We start from the raw sequence: 17989 nt of genomic DNA, 5'->3' as shown, positions 1-17989 counted from the left end.
CTTAATATAATGACTGTTAAAATTTTATCTAATATTTAATGATGTAATAGGAATGACTTCATTAATAATATGGTAATACAACCTCAAAAATAAAGAGTTAACATTATATAGCGATAATTCAATTTTCATTTTCTTATTTCTAAATTATTTTATTCTATTCTTAAGTGTTATTTTAGAAGAAACTTAAAATTTCACAGAAATCGTAACATTTTCAAAATAAAACATAAAATGTAAGGATTTTCATAACAGATATTCCAAGAGATTATTATTTGAAAGTGGGAAATATTTACAAAATATTGATGAAATTACTTAAATTTTAAAAGATTAAAAACAATGATATATTTAATCTCAACACATATTTGATATCCTAACAACATATTCCCATAAAATCAAAATGAAATAAAATTATTGCTATCCACTCTAAGGCATATCCCAAATCACCAAATATAAATCTACATAGAAGCATTCTACATAAGTTTTTGCACGCCTCCAACACACTTTTGAACTCACTTGGGTAAATATGGATCTTTCCAACAGCAGCAGCAGTTTCTACAAAGCTATTTACCTTGTCCAGGTCTTGCAGTTACAGCTGCTCCAGCAGATGGCGGCTCACACTCCTGTCAATTATAATAATGTTATTACAGTGACCTATTACAATGTGCAATTTATAATAAAATAGTAGTTATATCACAGTCTTACCTTTGCTTTCTTTGAGTCTGGATCAAACCTTTCAAGTATTAATTTAGCCGTCTTATAAGTTTCTTTTTCCATGACTTCTTCAAGCTACGAACAAAAATTCCATAAATTGTCACATTTCAAAACACACACTACTTATTTTATAAGTCCTATTCAAAAAGGTTTAAATATGCTTAACATATCCAAATAGAATGAAAGACTTCCTACATTCGAATAATTAAAATCCAGATTTTAAAATGGCTTCTAACCTCTAATATGTTACTTGTACTTAACAGCTTTACTGTGAGGAAATACCAAATATTGCTAATTGTTTACATATAATGAGGAGAATAATTACATGCACCAACTTCAATAATGGAATGTGCAAAAATCTATCAGCCATCATTATTGGAAGTTATTAGACATGACAAGCAAATGACAGGCAATTCCTTAGATTTATTTCCTCATAGCACTTAATGCTATTAATTTAAAGAAGGTCGTTAGCCAAGAGCTTTACAAAATAAAATCTCTGTGCCAATTAACTGCTGTCAGCATTGATTTTAGATTATTTATTAGCAGAAGCAATTAGCTTGCTGCAAATGCAGTGAAAACTCACTAACTGGGAGAACAGCCATGGAATTTGTTCAAATGACTTTAAAAGATAACCCTCACCTCTTTTTTACTTAGACTCAAACAACTTTAGAGGAAAAAACTGAGCACAGAATTTAAGTAAAAATTTTACTGAGTTCTATGTTCACACTAGGGACTATAATTAAATCACTTCATTATTGTAGCATTTTATTTACCATGCACTCAAGTCACTTTATAACTTAATACACGGGTTTAACTTAAAATATAATCGCTAGTAAAGTATCACGAGCAGTTACGGCTAGTTCAACATCAGAAAAAGGTTGAACTTTAGTACAAGACAGTCATAGTTATGACAAATTACCTAATGTGTAGGATAAAATGCTTTTGCAAAAATTGGAAAAGAACCTTTTCTTTCTCAGTGACCACTGATAACCACTTAGATTTATTAAATGTCATATTCATTCCAAAGGACATTTATTTTAAAATGCAACCCAGAGCACATTTACTGAGTTAAAAATATGCTGCCACAATAGCAGTTAACAGATTCCTCATTAAACACTCAATTCAACATTTAAGAAGTAGGTACTTAGATGAATGATTTATTTGCCTTACCTTGGTTTAATGAAACTAAAATATTTTCCTATTTCAAAATTATGATAAATTCTCAAAATAAGCAAGTTGATTTTTCTGATGTAAAGGAGATGTTTATAGTATCACTTTAGAGTTAGAAAAAAAAAAAAAACTAGGAACGGGGGTAGAACGAGGGCATAATAAAATACATCCCCAAATCAACGTAATCTACATGGAATATCAAAGAAACAAATCCTTGATCTCTACACAATAGACTTTTGATGTTCTAGCAGTGTCCTGCAGTAAAACTTTAGGCAATGACGAAAACGGTCTACGTCAGCATAATAGTAGCCACTAAGCCCTATGTGATAAATGAGCACTTAAAATGTTGCTTGTGCAACAAGGGAACTGAATTTGTACTTTTGTTTCGTTTTGTCTTAGATGGAGTCTCACTCTGTCACCCAGGCTGGAGTGCAGTGATATGGTTTTGGCTCACTGCAGCCTCCATCTCGCAGGTTCAAGCGATTATCTGCCTCAGCCTCCCAAGTAGCTAGGATTACAGATGCGTGCCACCACACCTGGCTAATTTTTGTATTTAGTAGAGATGAGGTTTCATCATATTGGCCAGGCTGGTCTCGAACTCTTGGCCTCAAGTGATCCACCTGCCTCAGTCTCCCAAAGTGCTGGGATTACAGGTGTGAGCCACCGCACCCAGCCTGTAGTTTTATTTCATTTTAAATAATGTAAATGTAAACAGCCATACTGATTTGGACAGATAACTCTAAAACTACTACTAGGTTTAAAAAGATTAAACTGTGATCTTTAAAACAACCACCAAAACTCCAAATCAAAATGCTACTTTATCGAATGATTGCATTCCTGGTAGATTATTCAGCAAGTATTCAAGTGTGTCTATGTTTTTATTTATCTTAAATAAAATCATTTTTAAGTACTAAAAGATGCTAATCTATTTCCCATTTTTTACATTTACTTCTAATAAAATATTTTCACATAATAGCTTAATTAACACACATCCATACAACATTTAAGTAATAATATGTTTTAAATACATTGTTCAGTGGAAAGAACATGAACTTGAAACTTCAAAGTGAGAAAAGATCTGGGTTCAATGCACATTTCCATTCTTAGGAAGACTGTTAGCACATCTGTCAGCCTCAGTTGCTCCTCTGCATAGATATTTTAATACTTCACAGCACTACTGTGCAATTTTAAAAATATATAATGTAGCAGAAAGAGTCCACAACAGTGCCTAAAATATTAACATAATTTTCAGTGACACCTCAATTACTCAGAATGGGCCTGAAACAAACTATTTCCAAAAACTCAACATATTAACCTCAAGATTCAGGAAAAAGAAACTAGAATTCTTGAGAATTCTCTAAATCAAGCTTGTCCAACCCTTAGCCACCAGCCACGTGGCCCAAGACAGCTTTGAATGCAGCCCAACACAAATTGGTAAACTTTAAAACACTGTAACATTTTTTTGCAATTTTTTATTTTTGAGCTTATCGGCTATCATTAGTGTTAGTGTAAAGAATGAATCATTTTTCTGTAATACAGTTGTACTAGAAGTTTTAGGGGCTTTTTTCTGTAATACAGTTGTACTAGAAGTTTTAGGGGCTATTATTCTATCTTAAAAGATAGAATAGTAAATACATGATTATATTAAGAGTCAACATTGTGATAAGACTGTATATTTCTATGACATGTAAAAATTATTTCTACTTGATACAACCATTACATCATAGAAAACATTAAAAGATAAAAGGCAACAAGAGCAAAAAAAGTGCACAAAACTTATTTTGTGCATACTAGCACAAAATGTCAAAAAAAATTCTTTTAAGTTTCGAAAGATAATTCTACAAATATTTCACACTAAAATTATTCTTGAAACAGAATTTTAAAACACACAAATCATTAATTTCCCTAACCAACATTTATTTGTGAAAAATATTCCAGATGTAAGAAAACTTTCTTTCATTTCTTTCATTTTGCATTGATTTTGCAATTCAGAGTATTCAGGAGCATGTTACACCATATAAACTCATCGTTTTATCATGCTGAAAATATCGTCTGGTATCCCTGATTTGGGGTTTGCTGTTGAAATTGATGATGTTTTTACTAATTCAGATGTTATATCATTTTCTGCTTTCATATAAGAGTATTCCACAATAATAGTCACATCTTTCTTCTTTGCATTTTTTTCTGTTACTGTGTAGCCTAAAGTGAATATTCAAACACTGGGAAAAGCCAGAAAATATTACTGGGTAATATAAAAATATAACATTTGAAGCCACTATAAGGTTAAGAACTCTATAGAGAATAAAAGCTAAATTTGCCAATTTAAGGACTTCTTTTGCTTCCAAAACTTATTTCATGGAATATCATGCATAGGATTTGTACAAAGTATACTTTATACATTTATGTAAATTATAGTAGGTATATAAACATTTTTATTTGCAAGAATGACTCACCATTAATAAGAGCGTGCCATAAATGCCCACAAGACTGATTAGATTGTACCACTTCCGTATGATCCTGTACTGTTCCCAGAAATGTCAACATTAACCTGTAACTCAGCATGTCAGAATTTCTTGCTCTTGCCTTCAGCTGACATTAGTGAATTCCTTTGAACTAGTAACATCTGTAGTTGATTGTTAAGCTTTAATTCTCAGGGAACTATAACACTTTTCCTCATGCTCCCAATTTCTCAAGTGATTTTTCTCAGGATTCAGAAAAATACAGATTTCCCAAGGAATGCTAGAAATTACCACACAGGACTACTATTCTGAAAAAAGCACAAAATTTTCATGAAGCCATTTAAAGAGGTAATCTTGACTCATGTATTTTGCTAGAGCTTGATTTCTGAACTGTTTTGAAGGAATGCTCATGGATGCAGAGGGATTATCTGCTTGCACAGATTACTCAGTGATTATTAAAAACTCAAGTTTTGTTAAAGGACTACAAAATACATGAGTGGTAAAATGCACACAGATCTAGACTTGGGAATTTTTTAGATAACTAAAGATTACTTCCTAACTTCATATTAATAAGTAAATACTTATATTAAGCTCTTAAAATCTTGTTAAGATGCTTTTCCTAATTTAACTTTTAATCAATTGATAATTCATATCTGTCATTACAAATTACAATTTTACAAATTTCAAATTACATTACAAATCTATTCAGATTAAAGGGATGCATCCCCAAGGAAACCACTTTTAATAAAATATCAAGTAGTGACCAGCCTGGCCAACATAGTGAAACCCCGTCTCTACTAAAAATACAAAATTAGTCAGGTGTGGTGGCACATGCCTGTAATCCCAGCTACCTGGGAGGCTGAGGCAGGAGAATCACTTGAACCTGGGAGGCAGAGGTTGCAGTGAGCCAAGATTGCACCATTGCACTCCAGCCTGGGCAACAAGAGCAAAATTCTGTCTCAAAAAAAAAAAAACCAAAGTGTAAAACTACTCAAAGCAGCTCTGTTAAAGACTTGAACAGTCAAGACCACAGACTAGTTCCGGTAGCAAACAGTATTATAACCAACAATAATAATCAAGTAAATGCAAATTGTGTTTAATTAACAAAGTGAATTAGAGCCAACTTATTTTTCTTTAGTCATACTGCAAGAGAAATGCCATACTGAATTATTAATACTGATGCCTAATGAACCATTTAAACATACAGAGCTATTGAACTCTGAACTTTTTCAACTGTTGTCAGACTTAAAATGGAACATCTTTTATGTTGCAATTCCTTTAAAGGCTATTTAAAAGTAAATAGCTTGACTTATCCTTTCACACAATTTTCCAAGTCGGCTCTGTTACTCTATTGAGAGATTTTCCAAATCATATATTCTTCAAGATCCTGTTTTCTGGCCATGTGATGCCAGTGACATTGGGCTGCTTCTCATCATTTAGGACTTTTTTCTTTTCTGCTTTCCTTTGTCTTCATCTTTGCTACTTTAACTAATATTTCTCCATTTTGGTATAAGCAGGACTTGTCTCTGATCACCAGTACCAGCTTTTCTTTTTATCTCATCAGCAAGTCAAACCAATCATATCACAACTTCTAAATCACCGACGCTATCAGTATTTTCTCACTTTGAATTTTTGGCTATTCCATAATGTGCAGAATAGCAGAAATATAATAATAAGATAATTCTGTGTTTGGCAATTTAGGGCCACCAAAATTGTCAATGCAATTTTGATAAATACTTTATAGGACACCTAATAAGGAGCAAACAAATAAAGCAAAGGAATCCTTTCAAAATTAAAGTCCTCTTACTTTTCAGGTACTTAAAGCCCTTAAAACCAGTATCTAATATCATCAATTCACAGAATAATTTTTAACGTTAGTCTTAACCTTCACAATATTGGTTTAATTATTACTTGTTACACACTAGACTAAAATGTATCAAATTGATCATTTGCCCCGATTACATTTTACTAAATACATTTCTATACAACGTAATACTATCAGCAGTTATCATTTTCACACTTCAAAAATAAACATTAAAAAATTAGTAGCTCTATGTCAAACACCAACTTCAATTCACTTATTACAGACTACTATATTATCAACATTTAGAGCTCCTTCTGTCTTACTCATGGTCCTCTTTCCAACACATCTGAAAGGATGCATCAACTAGCCCCACAATAGATATCATGTGATCAGAGTTACTGATAGAAAGTGGAAAACTCTGAAGAAAACAATTAATCTCTCTCTCTCCCATCTCTTCTTCAGTACTTTCATGCTGAATTTCTCTTACAACCAGTCTTCTTGATTCCCTCTCTTTCTTGGTGTCAAGAAAACCTAGAACTGACATGTGGAGATATTTTGTCCTTTTGTATTTAGCTCTAATAAACAATCTGGGTACCCACCTTTTTACCCTCTCTGTCTCATTTAGGCCTCGAATATGACTCATTTACTTACTTCTCAGCTTCCAACTGGTATAGACTCTCAGAATCTCAAAAGTCCTTCTAAACTACTTTTTCCTATCAATCATTTTAACTAGCAAAACATTCACAATTTCACTTCATCATTAAAATGCTATCTAAAAGCATATTTCTTCCTTGTAGACTTATTAACTTCCAACACATAAACATTAATTATTCAGTTCTTATTAGTTTAATATAAATTAATTTTAAATAAAAGTTAACTTACTATTTTTTTCCTCTGGGATTTTAAATCATCCAATGCTTCATCTAGAAAACAAGATTTCAATCAAAGCTAAATCAAGTATTAAGATATTTAGATATAAGAAAACATCATGCCAAATGACACATGGTAGCAAACACAAGAAAACTTTCTCATTTTAGGATGTCTCAAAATTTAACTGATGTGTAGAGACAAAAATTATCTCAATCTTCACTCACATATAGTTCATATTTTTGCCTGTGTTATATATTACAAGCCGTTTAGGGAAGAAATTGACTTTACATAGTATAAAGCACCTTTCTAAATTGAAATATATACACATATTTTTTAATGTGTTCAGAAACATTACTTTCTACTATTTCTTTTTCCTTTCAACACCTCACCCACATTAATTTACAAAATTAGTATCAAATCTCTTTTATACACTGGTAATAAAATGTTCTCTTTGTTTATAAGGAAATAAGTATGTATTTTACTTAGTCAAGCCTGAAGATATTAAGCATGACTTTTTAAAAAACCTTGAAAATCTATCTTATTGCATCTGAGAAGGGACATGGAAAAAAATACGAATAACTTTTCAAAATTAAACATTTCTAAGATTTGCCTGCTTATATAGGTTGGCATGGTGGAACAGAAAGAATCATCTCAAAGGATACCTTTTATGAATGTCAATGTTGGATTTACAAATGTATTTAAGTTTCTAGTTTTTCTCTACAAATATTTAATACAGATTGAAACACTATTCCATATGGAAAGAAGAACTTATGGCTTAAATGTTATCGAATGAAATGTAAATACTTGTTCTTAATAATTAAATTTATAAATAAAATTATTACTTCTTCACTGAAATTCTAGGTAACAAATACCTGAATACCCAACTCAAAGTACACCATTTATGTAAAATTCAAAGAAACACAAACATATAAAAGATGATTTTACTATAAAAAAATTTTCAAAACAGATTAAGCAGTCTTTAATGTGCTAGCTAACTTATTACTAAAAGGGGAGAAATCTGCTAACATCTTCAAAGAGAATAGTAATTTTTTGTTAGATAAGACCAAGCCAAATATCTGTACTTTAATCCAAGGGTCAGCAAACTTATTCTGTAAAGGAAAAGTAAGTATTTTGGGCTTTATGGACCAAAAGCAAAATCGAGTACGTACTTTTTGATTTTTGAGACAGGGTATTGCTCTGTCACCCAGGCTGGAGTGCAGTGGCATGATCTCAGCTCACTGCAGCCTTTGCCTCCAGAGTCCAAGCAATTCTCATGCCTCAGCCTCCCAAGCTGGAATTAAAGGTGTGTACCACCACACCAAGCTAATTTTTGTATTTTTAGTACAGACAGGGTTTCTCCATGTTGGCCAGGCTGGTCTTGAATTCCTGAACTCAGGTGATCCACCCGCCTTGGCCTCCCAAAGTGCTGGATTACAGCATGAGCCACTGCACCCAGCCTAAGAAATACGAAAGAAATACAAAATTTCCACAAACTTTATTGACTAAATTCAAATACAGGTTGAGTATCTCTTTTCTGAAATGCTTGGTGCTAGATGTGTTTCAGATTTCAATTTTTTTTTAGTTTTGGAATATCTGCAGAATACACCCCAGCTGAGCATCCCAAATCCAAAAATCCAAAATCCAAAATCCTCCAAGGACCATTTCCTTTGAGTATCATGTTGGCATTCAAAAAATTTTGGATTTAGGAGCGTTTCAGATTTTGAATTTTCAGATTTGGGATATTCAACCTATATAATAATTGAGTTCAATTTTTTGTAATATAAGTCTACCAGTGAAAAGAATGGAATACTTTTGGGGGTGGATAACATTTCACTTAATTGAGGTTCAAAGCTAAGTGTTCTCTATCATCAAAACTGATTGCAAATGATAATCCATTAATGCTAATCTGTAATGAGATTTTACATATCTGATTTTTTAAAATATCTTTTCACACAGATAGTTACTGCCAAATACTGATACCAATCCACAAGCATATGATTTTAATTGAGCATATTCACTAGTTTGGAAGGCATTTACAAAATTCTATTAGATTCTTCTTTTGGCATTTGCCTTTTAGAGTATTATTATATTGGAAGTTAATCACCTCCAAAGACTGAAGCTCTTCAATTATACAGTGAAATGGATTTAGAAACATGAAAATTTCCTTTGCACTTGCCTTGAGGTCTGAAAAATTCTACTGGAACTATAATTTCAGCTTGGATAATGCATCTGCTGCAAATTTGTGTGAGAATGGCAATCCTGTTTCTTGTTTTCATTTTTATAGCATTTTTAAAAAAATTACTTGTCATTACAATGTTGTTTTCTAAATGACTTTACCACATTACAGGTTTTGCATATATACATTGTTTTGCCTTGCAATCTTAGGTTGCAATAATTAAGAACCATTATCAAGGCTGTAGCAAAAGCTAATTTCCAAAGCCAGTCAGTATTCAAACACAGTGGCTGAAGTTGGTTCTTCTCATTTGGAAGTATTTCAATCTAGGTTTTGAGTTCAAAATATGACAATAAAACTTTACCATTGCTAAGCCATCAAACTGCTGTGAGGCAAGTCAAGATAGCTTCTATTCATAATTAAAATTCACATAACTAACAATGGTTAAGTCCTTGAGACGAATGATGTTCCCTTTGGCACTACACACTAACAAATTCAAATATCTTCTGCAAAGTACCTGTTGTTGAATAATACAATGAATAATCATAGAATTTAAACACCTTACAGTTTCAAAAATTTTGTACAATTTGTACAACTAAGTCTTTTTCTGCTACATACATATTTTTACCACCAGTAGTTACAGTACATCTTAGCAGATTCCACTTCAGGTTGTAGGAAATTGCTGTTTTCTAAACTTCATTGAAAATATTCTCACCTAAAGTTGTTCTGCAAAGACTTTTTATAGAGACTAATTCTTCAGTCACTTCAAGCTCAGCATTGACAACTCAAACTACAATTGAGTGGTATTGATAGCATCTGTCAACTCAACCACAGCCAAGGAAGATCACTTGAAATAATTTGCCTTGTTCTTTAATTGACTACTCATGTTTGTTTTCTGAATTTTCTCAATTCTTTAGGCAACTGTTCTCACTGAAACGTTATTAGTCTTAAGTATATTTTCTCTGAACACATTTCTTCTGCTGCAGCAATCAAACACAATTTAATTAACTCATCATTGGTAAATAGCCTCCCTTTCTTCACGAACAAGCCACTCAGAAACTTTCTTTGGCTGAAGCTCCATTTTTCCCTTTCAGTTTCATGAAGCAATTCTGCAATAATATATTCCATTTTAAATTTTCTAATTTTTATGACCATTGCTTTCTGTGAGTTGGGAATATGATGATGAGTAGTTAGTATTGTAATGTCAAATACATATTGTACTCTTTTAGCACAGCTATAACATCATTGCATAAAAAATACAATGCTTTGCATTTTGATAACAAAATAGTCCACATTCCATTATGTACTAAAAGTGCAACATTCAAAGTCCACTTTTCTTTTCCGGTTTTTACATGATGGGTATGCATGGGTAATAAAAATAAAAAAAAATTGTCACAGTACAATACACATGACACTTAAAAACTGCTGTCAAGTTATAATTGCATCAGTTGAAAAACAATGTGAAATGATGAAATGATTAGTCCTACAAGTGCCTGAAGTGATGAGAGCACCACATACAGTCGGTCACAGGTACTCAATTCTGCCATTGTAGGATGAACGCAGTTAAAGACAGCATGACTCTGTTCCAATAAAAACTGAAATTTGAATTTCATATACATTTTACATGTCAAAATATTCATTTTAATATTGTAATAATTTAAAAATATAAAAGCCAATCATGAGCTGTACAAAGCAGTGGGCAGGACTTGGCCTACAGGCTGCAGCCACCAATCCCTGCTTTAATTTATATAGGGTCCAACTTGTAAAACAAAACAACTAAAAATAATCGAGAATAAAAAACAAGGACAGGACCAATAGCTCAGGCTTAAAAAAATACTATGTGACTGCAAGACAATCTTTTACAAAGTCGATTTTAAACATACATGTAATACCTATTCAAATGAATTAGTACACTTAAAAACAGAAAGAACCTCTGAAATATATTTTAAAGCAAAAAGAAAATCCTTTTAATAACCAAGTCCGGATCTGCCTATTTATTACATAAGTTAAAAATATTCATACATTTGATTTCCTTAAAGAAGTGTTCCAAAGGACTCTTGAAAAGGGTTTCTTATATTTCTTTTACTATCTTGCTATTCCTTGCAGTCAGAAAGCATATTTGCTTTAAACTTCTTCCTATTCTTCCACCATCTGCTATATTACTAAATATCACCAAAACAATATCAGAAACTTAAATTTCCTTAATCTGATAAAAGCATTAACTGTTTTTTTTTTTTTTTTTTGAGACAGAGTCTCGCTCTGTTGCCCGGGCTGGAGTGCAGTGGCCAGATCTCAGCTCACTGCAAGCTCTGCCTTCCGGGTTCATGCCATTCTCCTACCTCAGCCTCCCAAGTAGCTGGGACCACAGACGCCCACCACCATGCCTGGCTAATTTTTTGTATTTTTTAGTAGAGACAGGGTTTCACCATGTTAGCCAGGATGGTCTCGATCTCCCGACCTCGTGATCCGCCCGTCTCGGACTCCCAAAGTGCTGGGATTACAGGCTTGAGCCACCGTGCCCGGCCAGCATTAACATTTTTAAAACTACAGAAAACATCATACTTAATGGCAAAATATTAAAAACTTTTCTATTAAAATCAGGAACTAGACAAGGACTCCTGCTATTCCCACTTCAAATGAATACTGTACTGAGTCCTAACTCATTTAAGAAAAATAAAATAAGAATCGGAAAAGAAGAATCAGCGCCATCAGCTCATGTTTATATAACACTTTGCAATTTTTATATGCTTTCATATGTAGTAACATTTACTACTTTTAACTGTCCTACCAAAACAAATATTTCTGTTTTCATTTTATTTTTGCTGGGTACATAGTTGCCGTATATATTTATGGGGTACATGAGATGTTTTGATATAGGCATACAATGTGAAATAAGCACATCATGAAGAATGCAGTATCCTTCCCCTCAAGCAGTTATCCACTGAATTGTAAACAATCCAATTATACTCTTTAAGTTATTTTAAAATGCACAGTTATTATTGACTATAGTCACCCTATTGTGGTATCAAATACTAGGTCTTACTCATTTTTTCTGTTCTTATTTTATAAATTAAGAAACTGTAAGGTTCAGCTGGGCACAGTAGCTCATGCCTGTAATCCCAGCACTTTGGGAGGCTGAGGCAGGTGGATCACTTGAGGCCGGAAGTTCGAGACCAACTTGGCCAAAATGGTGAAACCCTGTCTCTACTAAAAATACAAAAAAATTAGGTGGGTATGGTGGTGGGTGCCTGTAATCCCAGCTACTTAGGAGACTAAGGCAGGAGAATTGCTTTAACCCAAGAGATGGAGGTTGCAGTGAGCTGAGATCATGCCACTGCACTCCAGCCTGGGAAACGGAGTGAGATTCCGTCTCAAAAAAGAAAGAAAGAAAAGAAAAGGAAGGAAAGAAAAGAAAAGGAAGGAAAGGAAAGGAAAGGAAAGGAAAGGAAAGGAAAGGAAAGGGAAAGGGAAAGGGAAAGGGAAAGGGAAAGGGAAAGGGAAAGGGAAAAGGAAAAGGAAAGGAAAGGAAAGGAAAGGAAAGGAAAGAAAGAAAGAAACTGTAAGGTTCAGGGAACTTGTTTGTACTACAAAAGATGGCCAGTGTGGCTGGAGCAAAAGTGAACAAAGGAGAGTGAAAGATGAGGTTGGAGAAATAGGAATAAGCTAGAAAGTCAGGATACGGATTCAGATTTCATTCTGGTTGCAATGGGAAGCTATTAGAGAATTTTAAGCAAAAGACACACAAGATCTGATTTATACCTTAAAAACAGACTAGTGAAGAAGCAATTCTGCAAGCAAGAGATGATAATGAATTAAAACTGTAGTAGTAAAGAAGGTGAGAACTGGTCAGATTCAAGATCATTTTGGAGGTAACGATTATATGACTTGCTGGTAATGTGAATGAATATGAAAGAAGCATCAAAACTAGCTCCCAGGTTTTTGGTCTCGTGATGGTTAATTGTATGTGTTAACTTTATTAGGTCACACAAGGTATCCAGATAATTGGTCAAACATTATTCTGGGTGTCTGTGAGGTTGCTTTGGGGTAAGATTAGCATTTCAATCAGTAGACTGAGTAAAGCAGATTGCTCTCCCTAATGAAGAGGCCCTCAGCCGATCAGCTGAAGGCCTGAATAGAACAAAAAGTTTATTCCTCCCTCCAGAGAGTGAGAACACCCCATGCCTGACTCCCTGGAGCTAGGACCTCTATCTTTTCCTGCCTTCAGACTCAAACTGAAACATCAGCTCCTTCTGGGTCTTGAACCTGCTAGCTTTCAGACAAGAACTTACACTTACTGGCTCTCTTGGTTCTCAGACATAGATTGGAATTAAACCATTAGCCCTCCTGGGTCTCCAGCTTGCTAACTGCAGATCTTGGGACTTCTCAGTCTCCATAATTGCTTGAGCCAATTCCTCATAATATTTCCTATTGGTTCTATTTCTCTGGAGAACCCTAACTAATACAAGTTTTAACTAGTAGTCATATAGGGTAAGCATTTACTGAGATGGAGAAGACAAACGGAAGAGCAGATGTGAACAAGTGGGAATAAAGGGGAGGAGCAATATTAATTCTCTTTTGGCCATGTTACTTATGAGATGCCTACTAAACTCCTAAGTGGAAATGTCAATTACACAGTTAAGTATACAAGTCTATAGGTGAAGGGAAGAGTATGGACTAAGGACTTAGATTTGGGAATCATTAACAAATAGGCAATATTTAAATCTGTGGAAGTGAATAAAATCACCTAGAGATGTACTGTCCAATGTATAAATAATAGCCAGGAGCCACATGGGGCTATTTAAATTTAAGCTATTTAAAATCCAGTACTTCATTTACACTAGCCTCATTTCAAGTGCTCAACAGTCACAAATGGCTAGCAGATACCATATTGAACAGTAGATACAGATTATTCTCATCATCATAGAAGGTTCTATCAGACAGCGCAGACTCAAACAAGTTACTGAAAAAAAAGAAAGCCAAAGACAGAATTCTAGTAGAAGAGGTAAGGCAAATAAAACTAAAAAGAAACTACCAGTGAAGTGTTGTCAATGAAGCTTAAAGATAAAAAGTTTTCAGAAAAGGGTGAATAAATTAATTCATATACTATTAAGAGATCAAGCTGGATAAGAAAAGGGAGCTGATTACTGGCTTTGACAAGACATAGATAATGAATGACCTTGAAATGAGCCACTGCAGTAAAAATGGTGGAAACAAAACCTAAACAAATTATGTTGAGAAGGAATAGGTGGGGAAAAGAAGAGATACCAACTATAAACAATTTTAAAAAATTTTGTTTTGAACAAGAAAGAAAAATGGGTGGTAGCTTAAAGGAAATGTAGGGTCAGGAGAGGTTCCCCCCCCCCAAAATAGTCATACTGAGGCAGCATTATATGCCAATAGGAATAACAAATTAGAAAATGATGCAAAAGAGATGATAACTACAGGAGATAACTATAAGAGCAAAGCTCTAGAGATGGCCAGAGTATTTAGAATCCAGAGCTTAAATGATGGTTAGCCATAGATGAGATCAAGGCCAGTCTTACAAAATATAATGAAGGTTGAGACCCTACTGAATACAGACAGAGCTAACTTTACATACATTCAGCCCTCCATATGGATGAGTTCAGCACTCATGGAATTAAATCAACCATGGATCAAAAATATTCAGAAAAAAAATTTTAAAAACATACAATAAAAATACAATATAGAAACTATTTATATAGCATTTACATTGTATTAGAGATTACAAGTAATCTACAAATGATTTAAAGTATGCAGGAGGACGTGTAAGTTACATCCAAATTCTACACCATTTTTATTCTTGGGGGTATTGGCCCCAATCCCTCACAGATACTGAAGGACAACTTCACTTGGTGGTATAGGTAGCTCTCATCTGTTTATATCTATTTTCTGTATAAAGTAAGACTATAGGTTAAGAGTGACCAGGTAGATGTTGCAGGGTTTGTGTGTTTGGGACTTTTGGTTTTTTTATTTGGTCGGTTGGTTGGTTGGTTTCAGTTTGGTTAGATATGATTGTTGGTTTTTGGTAGGAGGCAGGTATTAGTGATTTGAGGAGAAATACAGTAATAAACATCACGCTGACAGAGAAAACGGTGAATTTACTGGGGAACTATAATAGGACCATAAGGCAGTTTTAAGTACATATTTGATATCTGCAATCATAGATTTAAAATAAGTTTGGTCAGGTGAGCATGTTGTATGATTTTCCTCTAATAAGTTTAGCTGCTTGGATGAGATTAAACCTGTAAATGTATTTAATCAGAATACTGTTTTGCCAGTCACTGATTAGGCATATAATTGCATTTAAAGAGGGTAGCTTTGACAGATAAGTAGGATGATAAGGAGGAGCAAAAGGGTCAAGAGTGTCAGCAAGGAAATAGTCATTGGGGTAGATTATAGGACCTAATGTGAACAGAAGAGAAGAGAGGTTGTGAGTGAGGAGGGCAATTTGAAAATCATACATTAATATTTGTACAAACTTTATTTGGATCCTTAGTCAAACAAATAAAAATTTTTTAAAAGCAAATGATACTTATGAGATAACTGAAAAGTTAATGTTTTATATTTAATATTTTATGATATTAAGAATTCTTTTCTAGGTATGAAAATGGAGAGATACATTTGGGATACACTTCAAAATAATATATGGGGTGAAAAAATGGGTTGAGGTAAAAATGAAATAAGACTCTGTAACAAACTAAGTTTTCCATAAAGATTAATTTAACAAATATAAATTCTCTTTAAAAATGTTTGTTTTGGTTGGGCACCGTTGCTCGAGCCTGTAATCCTAGCATTTTGGGAGGCCGAGGCAGGTGGATTGCCTGAGCTCAGGAGTTCGAGACCAGCCTGGGCAGCATGGCAAAACCCTGTCTCTATAAAAATACAAAACATTAGCTGGAAGTGGTGGCATACACCTGTAATTCCAGCTACTCTGGAGGCTGAGGCATGAGAATCGCTTGACCCAGGAGGCGGAGATTGCAATGAGCCAAGATCATCCCTTTGCACTCCAGCCTGAACGACAGGCTCTTCCTATCCCCCTGACTCTGTCTCAAAAAAAAAAAAAAAAAAAAAAGTTTGTTTTATGTAAAAAAAATCTAAATGAACAAGATAGAAATAACACGAATTAAAAACAGAACCATCTTGATCATTTATAACCTTCATCATGCTTTATAATAAACAGCTCTTCAATACTTACCACATTATCATTCCAAGATCATATTTTACAACCTGTCTTACCAGCACACTCTAAGATAGGTATTTTAAAACATTTATTAAAATTGGAATTAAACTTACTATTTCTTTCTGTTCTCTTGGAAAAGAAGAAAATAAGTACTGTTCTTATGCTCCAGATGCTAAAGGGGAAGCAAAATTCCAAAACAAAACACATCATTAGAAAAAGCGAATTAGAAGCCATGTAAAATGAAAACATATATTTCCAATTAGAGTTAGGTACATTGTTTCCCTTTATATATAGAAAACTAAAAAGCATTTATTTCTGCCAGAGAACCTCAGAACCTATGCTTTCAAAGGAGGAGTTCTCAACCTAAAGTCCACAGACCTTCTGATGATCCCGTTAAATTGCAAAATTACCTCTGTGTGCATAAGTGCATTTCTCTGGAAAGATCACTGCTTTCATCAGTCTGAAAGGAATCTATGCACCCCTCAAAAGATTGAGAATATTAGAATCCCTTACTAAGTAAGCATCAATTCCAAAAACTTAATTTGTCTATTCCCACACATTAAGGAAAAATGCTTTTACAAATGTAAGAGCATTACACAAATATAAGTTGCGACTCCTTCCCTATTATTTAACAATAGAGGGACGGTCTCTAAGAGATTAAGCCAGCTGGCGGAAAAATAAACAAAAACCTTACCTTCAAATAAATACTTGGTAAGTAAAATTAGCTAAATATCTCCTTCCAAATATTTTATAAGGATAATTCTTTAGGCCTTGCATTAGTAAGACATCAAATGAATTGAAAGAATTAAAAGAAACTAAATGAATAATCCTCATCACAAACTTGTCAGGGTCATCTCCTAAATTCAATGTAAACGTAGCAAAATACCTCTTCTCCATAGAACCTGGCAGAAATAAGTACATAAGCCTGGGCACAGTGGCTCATGCCTGTAATCCCAGCACTTTGGGAGGCCGAGGCAGGTGGATCTCCTGAGGTCAGGAGTTTGAGACCAGCCTGGCTAACATGGTGAAAACCCTTCTCTACTGAACATACAAAAACTAGCCAGGCGTGATGGCACATGCCTGTAGTCCCAGTTACTTGGGAGGCTGAGGCAGGAGAATCGCTTGAACCCAGGAGGCAGAGGTTGCAGTGAGCCAAGATCATGCCACTGCACTCCAGCCTGGGCGGCAGAGTAAGACTGCCTCAAAAAAAAAAAAAAGGAAAAAAAAGAAAGAAGTATATAAACATTATTCATCATCTTAAAACATATATTGTATCTCTTGTAAAAAAAATCGATTGTACTGGAAATACATTCAGAATATAAGTACAAAAATTAGTTCTTCACTCTGAAATACAGCATTACTATTTTGGGGAGTCAACCTGAAAGTAGTCACCAGTGATCCCTGTCCTTTGGTACTCACACCATTGTGTAGTCCTCTCTCACCAATGTTGGTCTGTGCGACCAACAGCATGGCAGAAGTGATAGTGTATCACTTCAAGATTAAGTTATAAAGGACTGCAGCTTCCATTTTGGGCCTACTCTTTCACTTGTCTTTCTCTCTCCTGGATTACCAGCTCTGTGAGAAGACAGCTGTCATGATATGAG

The 17989-nt window shown here is 34.1% G+C and overlaps 1 protein-coding gene across 4 annotated transcripts in view; it reads right to left on the bottom strand.

Moving 5' to 3' along the window:
* LNPK (lunapark, ER junction formation factor) overlaps positions 1-17989 on the bottom strand; it is a 91022-nt gene that overhangs the window by 51786 nt on the left and 21247 nt on the right. For all 4 annotated transcript variants that reach the window (XM_017868317.1, XM_017868318.1, XM_017868316.1 and 1 more), the window contains 4 exons: positions 16499-16557; positions 7024-7064; positions 700-783; positions 566-617 (listed from right to left, as the gene is read on the bottom strand). In XM_017868317.1, the coding sequence (XP_017723806.1) occupies positions 566-617; positions 700-783; positions 7024-7064; positions 16499-16557 (236 nt within the window). The remainder of the gene's footprint in view (positions 1-565; positions 618-699; positions 784-7023; positions 7065-16498; positions 16558-17989) is intronic.

The sequence above is a fragment of the Rhinopithecus bieti genome, unplaced genomic scaffold (genome assembly GCF_001698545.2).
Source record: "Rhinopithecus bieti isolate Rb0 unplaced genomic scaffold, ASM169854v2 scaffold_3062, whole genome shotgun sequence".
NCBI classification, from domain to species: Eukaryota; Metazoa; Chordata; class Mammalia; order Primates; family Cercopithecidae; genus Rhinopithecus; species Rhinopithecus bieti.
Note: the sequence above shows the minus strand (reverse complement) of the source record. Positions and strands in the feature narration are given on the sequence as shown.